General features: G+C 51.6%; 1 protein-coding gene across 10 annotated transcripts in view; it reads left to right on the top strand.

Moving 5' to 3' along the window:
- LOC118079598 (histone-lysine N-methyltransferase 2D) overlaps positions 1–14,203 on the top strand; it is a 98,693-nt gene that overhangs the window by 65,457 nt on the left and 19,033 nt on the right. For all 10 annotated transcript variants that reach the window (XM_035103910.2, XM_035103909.2, XM_035103907.2 and 7 more), the window contains 8 exons: positions 846–969; positions 1,156–1,246; positions 1,398–1,461; positions 2,573–2,805; positions 4,470–7,517; positions 8,247–8,390; positions 9,325–9,489; positions 11,200–11,356. In XM_035103910.2, coding sequence (XP_034959801.2) covers positions 846–969; positions 1,156–1,246; positions 1,398–1,461; positions 2,573–2,805; positions 4,470–7,517; positions 8,247–8,390; positions 9,325–9,489; positions 11,200–11,356 — 4,026 coding nt within the window. The remainder of the gene's footprint in view (positions 1–845; positions 970–1,155; positions 1,247–1,397; positions 1,462–2,572; positions 2,806–4,469; positions 7,518–8,246; positions 8,391–9,324; positions 9,490–11,199; positions 11,357–14,203) is intronic.

Genomic DNA, 14,203 nt, shown 5'->3' with positions numbered 1-14,203 from the left:
GAAGAATAAGAAATCAAGATAACATTTTTTGGGAATAAAAGAATGGAAATGGTTTATTGAATATTTGCAGATAAATTGTAAACAGATAAAAACAATGGCAGGATTATTGTAATAACCTGCAGTTTCATAAGGTATATATTTAAAGAAGATGAATAAATGAGCAAATTGAATGAATTTGGATATGCAGAAGATATTAATAACAAATTTAAGGAACTGCAGAAAGAGGGGGAAGGAAGCCAAGAAATGTCAAAATGATTGTAAAATTAGTGAAATGTATAAACTTGAAAAGTACAAAATAAAAGTGCGTAAAATGGAAAGGAGGACTCTGGGAAATGGAGGCTGAGCAGCTTGCATCTCCCACAGATGCAGCAGCTGTTAAAGCAGTGTTTTCCAAGCTTAGTACTCCTGCTGTATTTGGACTACAGTTCCCATCATCCCTGACCACTGGTGTTGCTAGCTAGGGATGATGGGAGTTGTAGTCCAAAAAAACCCACTGACTTCAAGGAACTGTGCAGCCATGAACATGTTGGCTCACTGGTAGCCTTCCTCCGGGTTGTGCCTGGGCTCCACATAATCTAGGCCAGGCACCCCCAAACTGCAGCCCTCCAGATGTTTTGGCCTACAACTCCCATGATCCCTAGCTAACAGGACCAGTGGTCGGGGAAGATGGGAATTGTAGTCCAAAACATCTGGAGGGCCGAAGTGTGGGGATGCCTGATCTAGGAGATTATGGTTTCAAGTGGCCAGCTGTGTGCTGGCAGATCTCATGCAGCAAAGGAACGAGGGGCGGTTGTGAAGCCGCCACGTCTGGCCTGATCGCTTCTTGATCTCCTCCCCTCCCACAGATCTGGATAAATTTGCTACTGAGGACATCATGGACCCCATCGCCAAGGCCAAGATGGTGGCTCTGAAGGGTATCAAAAAGGTCATGGCGCAGGGCACCATCGGAGTGGCTCCGAGCATGAATCGGTAAGTACCCAGGGCAGGAGGCCAAGGAGCTTGGATAATGTGTAGTTAGCTTTTTCGTTCGTTTAGCTCAGAGGGCCTTGCTCCAGGAGACTCTGGACTTAAGGTTTTCTGGAGTCCGCTTCTCAGGCCAACACTGGCTCCCTTCATTCTGCTCCCCTTCCTCCCCCCCTGGCTTCCTTCTTTCAGGCAACAAGTCTCCTTGCTGGCTCAGAGGTTGTCTGGAGCGTCGTCTTCATCTGAAATGCAGAACCACATCCTGCCTGGCTCTGGAGGACAGGTGAGCAGGAATTTGGCAGGCCCCTCTTCCGTTTCCCCACACTTTTTAAATGGATGGGTTTGGGGTGCGCTGGCTCTTTTGGTTGTGGGATCAGGGGGAAACTGTGGCAAGTACCACTGCAGATATTCTGATTCTTTCAAATCCCTTGCAGGAACGGAGCAATGACCCAGCACAAGCTCGACCAAACCCACCCACTTTTGCACAAGGTGTCATCAGTGAGTAGTTGGCAGTAACCAGTCCTGAAAGGGCTGTGGTGTTGCTTTTCCTTGGGTAATTCTCCCGCAATACTTCCTGCCCACCTGGGCTTTTTGCATACATAGCCTCTGAAGCCATCTATTCCAGATTGCTTAGATCTGGATTAATGACTTCCTTCTGCTTCCACTCACAATTCCTAAACTGGTAACGTTTTGCTGACAGCAGAGGGTGAACTCTGTTCTCTTTGTTAGTGCTTTTTAACCACGTGGCAACTTTGAATAATAATAAAGAACAGATAAGTTTTGTGTGTTGTTGAACGTGCAAGAAAGTACAGTGGAACCTCGGTTTTCGAATGTAATCCGTTCCGGGAGACCGCTTGACTTCCGAAACGTCCCAAAACCAAAAACTGAAAGCAGAAGCCTCAGTACAATAGGTAAACTCAAAACGGAAGCCACGTGGCACGTTCGGCTTCCAAAAACCGTTCAAAAAACGAAGCAGTTCCAGGTTTTTGGCGTTCGGCTTCCAAAACTTTCATCAACGGAGACCTCCGAGAACCGAGTTTCCACTGGAGCTGGGTTGCAACGGAGAGGCTCTGAGCTGCAGCAGATGCAAGCTCCCATGTTGCAGCCAGGATAGATTGCATTCCAGGGCTGCGTGGGTTGCTGTAGTCATGCACGGTCAAGAATGGTTGGCGAGGATGGTTCTGGGATTGGGTGAATGGTTGCAGGCATGAAGATGTGCCTTTTGTGGCTCCAACATAAAATAATAATAATAATGGTTATGTCAGTGGAGGTTCCTGGGTTGTTTTTGTTTTGATTATGTCTTTTGTGCTTTTATATTTTGATTTTATCTTGCAAACCACTCTTGAGACCTGAGGGTATAGGGCGGCATACAAGTTTAGTAAAAAATAATAATAAATTATCCGTTGGATGCAGGTTCTGCAGAATCTCAAAAGTCTGAGGACTGGAGGGCCTTGCATAGCCTTCGTGGGCTAGTACAGATTTTATTAAGTGCCGGATGCAAAGCGTTTCAACTTTCCCTCTATACCTGCCAAAGTATATGGCCTGACCTGTCTTGCATGTCTCCAGCTTCCAAAAACCAGTGTTTCTCATCCCCCCCCACTACCCCCAGATGAAGCTGATCAGCGTCAGTACGAAGACTGGCTCCTCCATACGCAGCAACTCCTCCAGATGCAGCTTAAGGTGCTGGAGGAGCAGATAGGGGTCCACCGCAAGTCCCGCAAGGCCCTGTGCGCCAAGCAGCGGACGGCGAAAAAGGCCGGCCGGGAGTTCCCCGAGGCTGATGCCGAGAAGCTCAAGCTGGTGACGGAGCAGCAGAGCAAGATTCAGAAGCAGTTGGATCAGGTAAAGCACCCTGACTAGCTTGTGTCCGTTTTAAGTCCGAAGGCCACTTCTCGGCACGACCGAGAAAACTCAGAAGGGGTCTGTGGAGGACCGGAGGACTCGCGATAGAGGCAAAACCAACCCCACCCCGCAGTGGTTTCCTGCCTCTTCCCGAGTGATGAGATGCTAGGAGGGAGAGAGTCAGGTCTGGCATTAGCATAGAGTGCTGGAATCGGGGAGGTGCTAAGGAAGAAATCATGTGGGTGGCCAAGGGTAGCACCAGCAATTCAGGACGCAGGTGGCGCTGTGGTCTAAACCACTGAGCCTCTTGGGCTTGCCAATCGGAAGGTCAGCGGTTCGAGTGAGCTCCCGTTGCTCTGTCCCAGCTTCATGCCAACCTAGTAGTTCAAAAGCACGCCAGTCCAGGTACCACTGTGGCAGGAAGGTAAAGGGCGTTTCCATGCACTCTGGCTTCCATCACGGTGTCCCGTTGCGCCAGTTTAGTCATGCTGGCCATATGACCCGGAAAGCTGTCTGTGGACCAACGCCGGCTCCCTTGGCCTGAAAGTGAGATGAGCAGTGCAACCCCATAGTCACCATAACCATCCAGGGGCCCTTTTACCAGCAATTCAGGAGACCTGGTAGGGATGGAATATTCACCTGGGCAAGGGGTGGGTGGGAGAGATTGGAGGAGTCTAGCTGCTCTGTGTCAGCTTCTGTGCATTTTATGCTTCTGCAGAAATGTCATGTCTAAAGAAGCATCTACATATCTTGAGCTGTCTGGATTCCATTATATATATATAAGCTTAGGGAAGAGCTGTAGGTCCGTGGAAAAGCGTCCTGCCTCCTTTGCAGGAAGGTTCCAGGTTCCACCCCCAACATTTCCACATAGGGCTGTGTGAGACCCCTGCCTGAATGGGGAAGCCCCTGCCTGCCAGTCAGTGTAGAGAGTATTTGGCCAGATGGACCCAGTGGTCTAATTCAGGTGGGGGAAAGCAGATTCCTATGTTCCTGTGAATTTCCAATTCTTATAAAAACATGCTTTTGCTGCCTGAACTATAGGATAGGGCTGGGCTGGTTTTCAGCGTCACGATATATCACCAGCTAAAGATCTCAATATAGTGATACAGTGGACCTCAGGTTACGTTACCTTTGGGTAACGCATCGCTAACTTTCAGGTTGCGGACGTGGCAAACCTGGAATTGTATACTTCTGAGTTTCGGCATGTGCGCAGAAACTCTCTATTGCGCTGTGCACAGAAGCGGCGCTTCTAGATGCAGACTTTTCGGGGTACGTATGGACCCCCGGAACAAATTAAGTTCATATCCGGAGGGTCCACTGTATATCACAGTGTCTGATAAAAGGATGGAGATATTGTTTTCTCCTGCATCATGAGTTTTGCATGGCGCGCACACACATACACACACACACACACACACACCATGATTCGCAATATATTGCCAGGCCAGAAATTATGAAACTGATACCATGATCAGGTCTTCAAACTGGTTTGGGGCGGTATTGTATTGTTGTAAGAAAAGAACGGCTCCCTTTCCCTTATGGGGTATTCCAGAGCCCGTATAGAGTCCTTAAGTGGGTTTCCTATTGGTAGGAGAAAGCAGGCCAACCCCTCCTTGTTGTTTGCTGCGCTTACGTTGCCTCTGCTACCTCTCTCTCCCCGACAGGTTCGGAAGCAGCAGAAGGAACACACCAGCCTCATGGCTGAGTACCGCAACAAGCAGCAGCAGCACCAGCAGCAAAGCTCCGCCGTCTTGGCCCTCAGCCCCTCACAAAGCCCCCGCCTGATGGCCAAGCTCCCTGGCCAGCTTCTCTCCGCGCACGGCCTCCAGCCGGGGCCGCAGGGCCTAGCAGGCCAGGCCGGCTTGCGCCTCCCTCAGGCTGCCGCCATGGCTGTGCAGCAGGGCTTGCCCTTTATGGGAGGGCAGCAGCAGCAGCAGCAGCCACCGGGCGCTTCGGCCCCCAACAGCTTCTTCTCCGGCAACCGCCTGTTGCAGGAGCGGCAGATGCAGCAGCAGCGGCTGCAGCTGGCGCAGAAGCTGCAGCAGCAGCAGAACCTCATAGGGCAAGTGTCCATGCAACAGCAGCAGCAGCAGCAGCAAAGCCACATGGGACAAATGGTGATGCAGCAGCAGCAGCAGCAGCAGCAGCAGCAGCAAAACCTTATGGGGCAGATCTCGGTGCAGCAGCAACAGCAGCACCCACAGCAGAGCCTCATGGGGCAGGTCTCGGTGCAGCAGCAGCAACAGCAAAGCACGATGGGGCAGGTGGGCCTGATGAGCCAGCCCCCACCTCCGCCACCCACGCCCCAGCCGAGCCAGAACCTGCTCCCCAAGCAGCAAGGGCTGCTGGGAAACCAGGCGGGAGTCCTGGTCCAGCAGCTCTCTCCACAGCAGCAGCAGCAGCAGCAGCAAGCCATGCTGGGACACTCAATGCTGCAGCATCCGGGCGTGATGGGGCACCCGGCTTCCCAGAGGCAAATGCTGTTGGCCCCACAGCAGGGGCAGCAGCAGCAGCAGCAGCACCGAGTGCCTCAGCAGCTGGTGCAGCAGGCTCAGGGCATGATGGGGCATCGGCTGCTGCTGTCGCCGCCGCCACAGCAGCAACAGCAGCAGCAGCCAGGGCTCCTCGGACAGCAGCAGAGGACATTGCTGAGCCAGCAACAGCACCAGCCCCTTCTGGGCCAGGGGCCGGCCTCCCAGCAGGGTGCCCTGAGCCAGGGGCCGGGCGTGGGCGCCGAACCTCTCCAGCACTTTGCGCAGCACGGGTCTCTGAACCAGCAGCTGCACTCCTCCACTCAGGGAATGCAGGCAGCCCAGCAGCAGCAGCAGCAGCAGCAGCAGCAGCAGCAGCAGCAGCAGCAGGGGTTGGCTGTCAAGGAGCAGCAAGGAGGGCCAGAAGGCGGCACGGCCATGCTGCCCCTCGAAGGGGCAGACGGTGCATTGCAACAGCAGCAACAGCAGCTAAGACCCCACATGGTGGGCCCAGAGATGGGAGGGCAGCTGCAGATGAGCAGCCAAGAGCAGCAGCAGCAGCAGCAGGGGCTGACCGGCCACGGGACTCCTCTTCCGGAGCAGCCCTCTCAGCTGATGCTCCAGCAGCACGGGGAGCAGCAGAAGCAGTCGGCTGAGCTGGGCCAAGCCCAGCACCTGCTCTTGGGCCCCCAGCAGCAGAACATGCTGGGATCCCTGCAGCTACGGATGCAGCAGCAGCAGCAGCAGCAGCAAAACAGCCACCTGCAGCAGCAGCAGCAGCAACAGAACAACCTCCTCCAGCAGCCATTGCGTTCTCACCTGCCTATAGACGGCATTCTGCAGCAAGAGCTGTCGCAGCAGCAGCAGCACCATCGAGATGCAACTCAGGGCCCCCACTTGCTCAACCAGCAGATGGAGCAGCAAGGCCAAGTGCAAAGGATGATGGGACAGAACCTGGAGCAGCCTTCCAAAGGCTTGCCGGGCCAGCACCACCTCCAGCAGCAACAACAACAGCAGCAGCAGCAGCAGCAGCAGCAGCAACGCCTTCAGAGCCCAGCTGGGCCCTCGAAAACACCGGGGCTGATGATGCAGCAGCAGCAGCAGCAACAACAAAGCATGATGGTGCAGCAGTCCTCCCCCCAAGGCCAAAGCATCCTGTCCAGCCCTATGATGGGCCAGATCCGCGCCCAGCTGCAGGGCGTCATCTCCAAAAACCCTCAGCTGCGGAACCTGACTCCGCAACAGCAGCAGCAGCTGCAGGCCCTGCTCATGCAGAGGCACCAGCAGAACCTGCTGCAGCAGCAGCAGCAGCAGAACCAGGCGCTGCGGCAAGCCAGCCCCTACCCGGGGCAGGCGCCCCCCGAGCAAGGCCAGCAAGCTGCTCAGCACCTCTCCCTGCCGGGCGCTGCGGGGCAGCAGCCGCAGAGGCAGCCGCCCCTGGCGGTCTTCCAGATTCGTCCAGAGCAGGGGTTCGGTGCCTCGGTGGAGCAGCAGCAGCAGCAGCAGCAGCAGAGGGTCCCAGTGAGCCAGCAGGCCGCTGTCTGTCCCCAGCAGCAGGGGATGGTGAGGCTCCCCACCCCTCAGGCTCCCTCTGTCCCCTTGAGCGTTGCCGGCATAGCATCTGGGCAGCAGCCGCCACTGCAGCCACAGCAGCATCCAAGCCCTCCAGAGCCAAAGAGACCGTCTCCTTTGCTCTTGGCTAAAAGCCCTGAGCAACAGCAGCAGCAGCAGCAGACTCCCACCCAGAAGCACCAGCCTGCTACTCCCAGCTCCCTGCTGCTCCCCACCCCGAGCGCAGGGGAAGGGGCTTCCGGGACCGGCAGCCTCCGAGACTCTGAATGCCCCACCACCAAAGAGGCCGCAGAGACGGGCACGGCCAACGGGCAGGCGGTGGAAACTGCTTCTCCTTTGGCGGGAAGGGTGCCCCCACCGCCAGGAGACCTTCCCCTTGTTTGCATCAAACAGGAGCCCAAGGAGGAAGCCTCCCAGTGCGCCCTGATGAGCGGAACCCAGCCCGTCAAGCGGGAGGCGAACGGGGACCCTGTCTCGGCCGCCGCCCCCATTCCCGCGACCACCAACAGCCTCACCCGCACCGAAGCCGGGCACCTCTTGCTGCAGAAGCTGCTGCGGGCCAAGAACGTCACTCTGGCGACGCAGCGCTCTGGCGACGTCAACGGGCACGTGGATGGCAAGATGGCCGGGGCGGAGGGACGGTTGCAGCCGGTCCCAGATGCGCGAGAGGTAAGAGTGTAGGGAAGGAGGAGGAACGACAGGCAGGGACGTCAGAGGGGTTGGATTGGATTTCACTTAGGAGGGGAAGCATTCGGAAATAAATCCAATAATAATAATAAATTTATTATTTATACCCCACTCATCTGGCTGGCTGGGTTTCCCCAGCCACTCTGGGCGGCTCACAACAGAATAACACGATAAAACATCAAACATTAAAAACTTCCCTAAACAGGGCTGCCTTCAGATGTCTTTTAAAAGTCAGATAGTTGTTTATGGGAGGGTGTTCCACAGGGCAGGCGCCACCACTGAGAAGGCCCTCTGCCTGGTTCCCTGTAACCTCACTTCTTGCAGTGAGGGACTGCCAGAAGGCCCTGGGGGCTGGACCTCAGCTGAACGATGGAGGTGGAGACGCTCCTTCAGGTGTACTGGGCCGAGGCCGTTTAGTGCTTTAAAGGTCAACACCAACACTTTGAATTGTGTTCGGAAACGTACTGGGAGCCAATGTAGGTCTTTCAGGGCCTTCGTTGCCAGCAGTCTGGTACGGTCCATAATTTCTCCACCTCACTGTGTGCATAGAGTGAATCAGCTCAGATTTGGAGGTGGATCTCTACTGGGAGGATTAAGATCTTGGATAACTCCAGGCACGGTAGGCATAAGATCCCAGGCAGCAGTGCAGAAATTCACTTTTCCTCGTCTCTATCTCTCTCCTCCTCTCCCTTTTTGGGGGGTTCCCTGCAGGACGGGCTGGCAGCCAAGAAGCCTCCGCCGCCGAAGCCCAAGCGGTCTCAGAAAGCTGGGGAGCGAGTCGCCAACTCTCGCAAGAAGCTGCGCAAGGAGGACGGAGTGAAGACCAACGAGGCCCTGATGAAACAGCTCAAGCAGGTACTCTGCGCTCTACAGCTGCTGCGGGAGGGCTGGGTAGCCTTTAAAATTATAAAATAAAATAAGACCTTGGTTCTCAAACTTGTTCACAAATTTATTGACAGCTGCACAAACTATTATAGCTAGGAAGTGGAAGGGGCGAGCAGAATATAAAATGGAAGAATGGTATAAAGAGGTGTGGGATATAGCTATTCATGACAAATTAACATGTGCCATTAAGGTAAGATGGGGAATATGCAGGAGAAATTATTTTGAGGAGATATGGAAGGTGTTTGTAGAATTTGTACTGTTAAAACAGTTGCAATTTTGGGAGGTTGGATGGTTATAATGGAATGATCTCGATGGTGGGGTGCACATTTTTATTCTTATTTAATTTATGATTATTGCTTTGTCTCTGCGCGGGAAGGGTACATGTAGACAGTACGTGTCTACTGGGCATGCCATAAGGGACCCAGGTGGCGCTGTGGGTTAAACCACAGAGCCTAGGGCTTGCCGATCAGAAGGTCGGCGGTTCGAATCCCTGCGACGGGGTGAACTCCTGTTGCTCGGTCCCAGCTCCTGCCAACCTAGCAGTTCGAAAGCACGTCAAAGTGCAAGTAGATAAATAGGGACCGCTACAGCGGGAAGTTGAATAGCGTTTCCATGTGCTGCTCTGGTTCGCCAGAAGCGGCTTTGTCATGCTGGCCACATGACCTGGAAGCTGTATGCCGGCTCCCTCGGCCAATAACGCAAGATGAGCGCTGCAGCCTGAGAGTCGGTCACGACTGGACCTAATGGTCAGGGGTCCCTTTACCTTTACCTGGCGCAGCCAGACCTCTCTGGATCCCCTTGGGCCGGGGTCTGTAGGAGAAGACTTCTCCTTGCACAGGGATGTGCCGGTGCGTGAAACTGCCGACTGCCTTGACCCAGTTCTGTCTCTCCCGCCGCCTCTCAGGAGCTCTCCTTGTTGCCTCTGATGGAGCCCGTCATCACAGCCAACTTCAACCTCTTCCCGCCCTTTGGGAGCAGCCCAGTCAACGGCAAGAGCCAGTTGAAGGGCTCCTTTGGTAACGCCGCCTTGGACAGCATTCCGGACTATTACTCCCAGCTGCTCACCAAGGTAAGGACCGCCAGCCCCTGAGCTCGTTTCCGCATGCTTGGCAGGAGGTGGGGCTGCCTCGCCCTGGGTGCGAACCCTCCTTGGGTGCCGCCTTGTCCCAGGGCTTCCCTTCCCTGAAGGGAACGCGGGAGCTGGAAGAAAAGCACCAGTTAAAAGTGTGGCGCTTACTGTAACAACGTCATGGCGAATACTGCCACCTCTTCCAGAAGAAAGGCACTGGTAATAATAATAATAATAATAATTTATTTTTACCCCGCCCATCTGGATGGGTTTCCCTGGACACTTTGGCGGCTCCCAACAGAATATTAATACAGTAATTAAAAAAAACAATCAAGCATTAAAAACATCCATAAACAGGGCTGCCTTCAGATGTCTTCTAAAAGTCAGATAGTTGTTTATTTCCTTAACATCTGATGGGAGGGCGTTCCACAGGGAGGGCGCCACTACCGAGAAGGCCCTCTGCCTGGTTCCCTGCAACCTCACTTCTCACAGTGAGGGAACTGCCAGAAGGCCCTCGGAGCTGGACCTCAGTGTCCGGGCTGAACGATGGGGGTGGAGGTATACTGTGCCGAGGCCGTTTAGGGCTTTAAAGGTCAGTACCAACACTTTGAATTGTGCTCGGAAACACACTGGGAGCCAAAGTACGGCTTTCCAGACCGGTGTTATATGGTCACGGCGGCCATTCCCAGTCACCAGTCTAGTTGGTTGTAGCCCATCCCCTGTTCGGTGCCTGAGAATTTCCAGGGTGACTGACAGAAAAGAAAAGAACAACCAGAAATAATAAAACAACTTAACGGCTATGAATACAGAGCTGAGGAAGGCAAGCTAATAAAACCGCACTACGTAAAACTAGGTTGGCTGCGGTTTAAAAGGTCTGGGGAATTAAAAATGTCTCCATGTAAAAGTAGGGGCCAGGCAGGCCTTCCTGGGGAGAGCACTCTTAGTCCATACTGGTACAGTGGTGCCTCGCTTAACGAATGCCCTGCTTAACGAAATTTCCGCTTAATGAAATGATTTTTCGAGCGGAGCTTGCCTCGCTAGATGAATGCGTTTTACGAAAAATTCGTCTAGCGAATCGCGGTTTCCCATAGGAATGCATTGAAATTCAATTAATGCATTCCTATGGGCAAAAAAAAATCAATGCATTCCTATGGGATTCGCTAGACGAATTTTTCACTATAAGAAAAGACCCGTGGAACGAATTAATTTCGTCTAGCGAGGCACCACTGTATAAGCCAAGTTGTTGAACAGCTTTGGAATCTGTGCTGACAGGCAGCCTATAAACCTTTTAGATGTATTTAATGGTTCGTATCATTCATGTTGTTTATAGGCTGCCCCGTGACAAAAAGTTATTGGGCGCCAGGCAAAAACTTTCCTTTTTAACCACGCATTTGGTTGATCTGTTTTACATGACCTATGCCCTTTTAAAATGTTTTTTTGTGTGTGTGGAGGGGGGGTGCTATTGGGTTGTTGTTTTTATTTTTATTATGCTTTATTTATGGTTTTATATCTTGATTTTATTCTGTGACCCCCGGGTATAGGGCGGTATATAAATTCAATTAGTAAGAATAAGAATAATCCGGGTGGCTTCCCCTCAAAAAAGAAGCTGTTTATGGAAATGTGGGTTGCGGCGCGGTGACCTAAAGCGCCTCAGGTTTGGGGGTGGGTCGGGGGCTCTGCTATATACAGACTCCTTCCATCTCTTTCTAGAACAACCTGAGCAACCCGCCAACACCACCTTCTTCACTGCCTCCCACACCGCCCCCCTCGGTGCAGCAAAAGCTGGTGAACGGGGTCCTGTCTTCCGAGGAGCTGACGGAGCAGCCCAAGGAGCCGGTGCTGCCCCACGAGCACGAAGGGCAAAAGGGTAAGTTGGCTGAGGAGAGGAGGTGCTGCTGGGTTCCGGAATGTTCCGGGAGAACCTCTGGCACTCTTACGCGTCCTCGAAGTGTATATGCATGTAGGCCCCTGTTCTCTTTTTGGATGGGGGGAGGCCCAGGTGGGCTGCTCCAAGCTTCCTTGTTGTTGTTTAGTCGTTTAGTCGTGTCCGACTCTTCGTGACCCCATGGACCATAGCACGCCAGGCACTCCTGTCTTGCACTGCCTCCCGCAGTTTGGTCAAACTCATGTTCGTAGCTTCGAGAACACTGTCCAACCATCTTGTCCTCTGTCGTCCCCTTCTCCTAGTGCCCTCAATCTTTCCCAACATCAGGGTCTTTTCCAAGGATTCTTCTCTTCTCATGAGGTGGCCAAAGTATTGGAGCCTCAGCTTCACGATCTGTCCTTCCAGTGAGCACTCAGGGCTGATTTCCTTAAGAATGGATAGGTTTGATCTTCTTGCAGTCCATGGGACTCTCAAGAGTCTCCTCCAGCACCATAATTCAAAAGCATCAATTCTTCGGCGATCAGCCTTCTTTATGGTCCAACTCTCACTTCCATACATCACTACTGGGAAAACCATAGCTTTAACTATACGGACTTTTGTCGGCAAGGTGATGTCTCTGCTTTTTAAGATGCTGTCTAGGTTTGTCATTGCTTTTCTCCCAAGAAGCAGGCGTCTTTTAATTTCGTGACTGCTGTCACCATCTGCAGTGACCAAGGAGCCCAAGAAAGTAAAATCTCTCACTGCCTCCATTTCTTCCCCTTCTATTTGCCATGAGGTGATGGGACCAGTGGCCATGATCTTGGTTTTTTTGATGTTGAGCTTCAGACCATATTTTGCGCTCTCCTCTTTCACCCTCATTAAAAGGTTCTTTAATTCCTCCTCGCTTTCTGCCATCAAGGTTGTGTCATCTGCATATCTGAGGTTGTTGATATTTCTTCCAGCAATCTTAATTCCGGCTTGGGATTCATCTAGTCCAGCCTTTCGCATGATGAATTCTGCATATAAGTTAAATAAGCAGGGAGACAATATACAACCTTGTCGTACTCCTTTCCCAATTTTGAACCAATCAGTTGTTCTATATCCAGTTCTAACTGTAGCTTCTTGTCCCACATAGAGATTTCTCAGGAGACAGATGAGGTGATCAGGCACTCCCATTTCTTTAAGAACTTGCCATAGTTTGCTGTGGTCGACACAGTCAAAGGCTTTTGCATAGTCAATGAAGCAGAAGTAGACGTTTTTCTGGAACTCTCTAGCTTTCTCCATAATCCAGCGCATGTTTGCTATTTGGTCTCTGGTTCCTCTGCCCTTTCGAAATCCAGCTTGCACTTCTGGGAGTTCTCGGTCCACATACTGCCTAAGCCTGCCTTGTAGAATTTTAAGCATAACCTTGCTAGCGTGTGAAATGAGCGCAATTGTGCGGTAGTTGCAGCATTCTTTGGCACTGCCCTTCTTTGGAATTGGGATGTAGACTGATCTTCTCCAATCCTCTGGCCATTGCTGAGTTTTCCAAACTTGCTGGCATATTGGGTGTAGCACCTTAACAGCATCATCTTTTAAAATTTTAAACAGTTCAGCTGGAATATCATCACTTCCACTGGCCTTGTTATTAGCAATGCTTTCTAAGGCCCATTTGACTTCACTCTCCAAGATGTCTGGCTCAAGGTCAGCAACCACACTACCTGAGGTGTACGAGACCTCCATATCTTTCCCCAAGCTTCCTAGGGGAAGTTAAAAGAAACCGGTGAGGCCGAAATGGTTTGGGCTGAATTCGTGATACATTCCTACCTCGCAAGTCGAATGGAATCCGTTCCGGAAGTCTGCCCGACTTCCGAAAACATTCGGAAACCAAAGCGTGGCTTCTGATTGGCTGCAGAAAGCTCCTGCAGCCAATCGGAAGCCCTGTCGGACGTTTGGGTTCCAAAGAACGTTCGCAAACCAGAACACTCACTTGCAAAACGTTTGAGAACTATCTCACGTATCTGAAGAAGTGTGCATGCACACGAAAGCTCATACCAAAATAAAAACTTAGTTGGTCTTTAAGGTGCTACTGAAGGAATTTTTTTATTTTGTTTGAGAACTAAGTTGTTCAAAAATTAAGGTACGGCTATATTGATGACTGCTGCCTTGTGGGCTACTAATAGAGCTGCATTCATTGGCGCAGTGACTCTTAAAGGGATTTTGTTGTTGTTAAAGTCACATTTAAAACTACTTAGTTTTACTTAATGGTGGCTGCTGAGTCTTTTATACGTTTTAGGTGTTTAATATGTCTGGATTACCCATGTTTTATGTATTTTCCCCCCTTTATGATTTTGTCTAATTTATGCCAATAGAGGCAGAATGAATATAGGATATAGCTTTTAATGATAAATTAACACGTGCTATTAAGGGAAGACGGGGAATATGCAGGAGAAATGATTTTGAGGAGATATGGAAGGTGTTTGTAGAATTTATACTGTTAAAAGGGGTAAAACCATCGCAAGAGGTGTTGAAATTTTGGGAGGTTGGATAGTTACAATGGAATGGTCTCGAGGAATGGTCTTATTTATTTATTCTTATTACTTTGTTAAAATAAAAAAATAATTATTTATTTCAAAAAAACAAGGCTGAATGAATGAACTCTAAAGGGGTAGTGGGAAGAGCGTGTTCCAGTGTCAAGCTTGGGCTTGAAATGGATTTGAATTTGGATCAAGACAAAATTCATCCAATTCAGTCGTATCTGGAATTGCACATCCGCCTACTTGCATCCATGTGGGTCCATGTCCGTCTTTTCAGGCGTGGACATGTGGCTGCCTCCGTTAAGGGGACTGGGATTGCTCCTCCTCGTAGCAA

The sequence above is a fragment of the Zootoca vivipara genome, chromosome 2 (assembly GCF_963506605.1).
Source record: "Zootoca vivipara chromosome 2, rZooViv1.1, whole genome shotgun sequence".
Taxonomy (NCBI): domain Eukaryota; kingdom Metazoa; phylum Chordata; class Lepidosauria; order Squamata; family Lacertidae; genus Zootoca; species Zootoca vivipara.
This window is presented reverse-complemented; position numbering and strand designations above follow the sequence as displayed.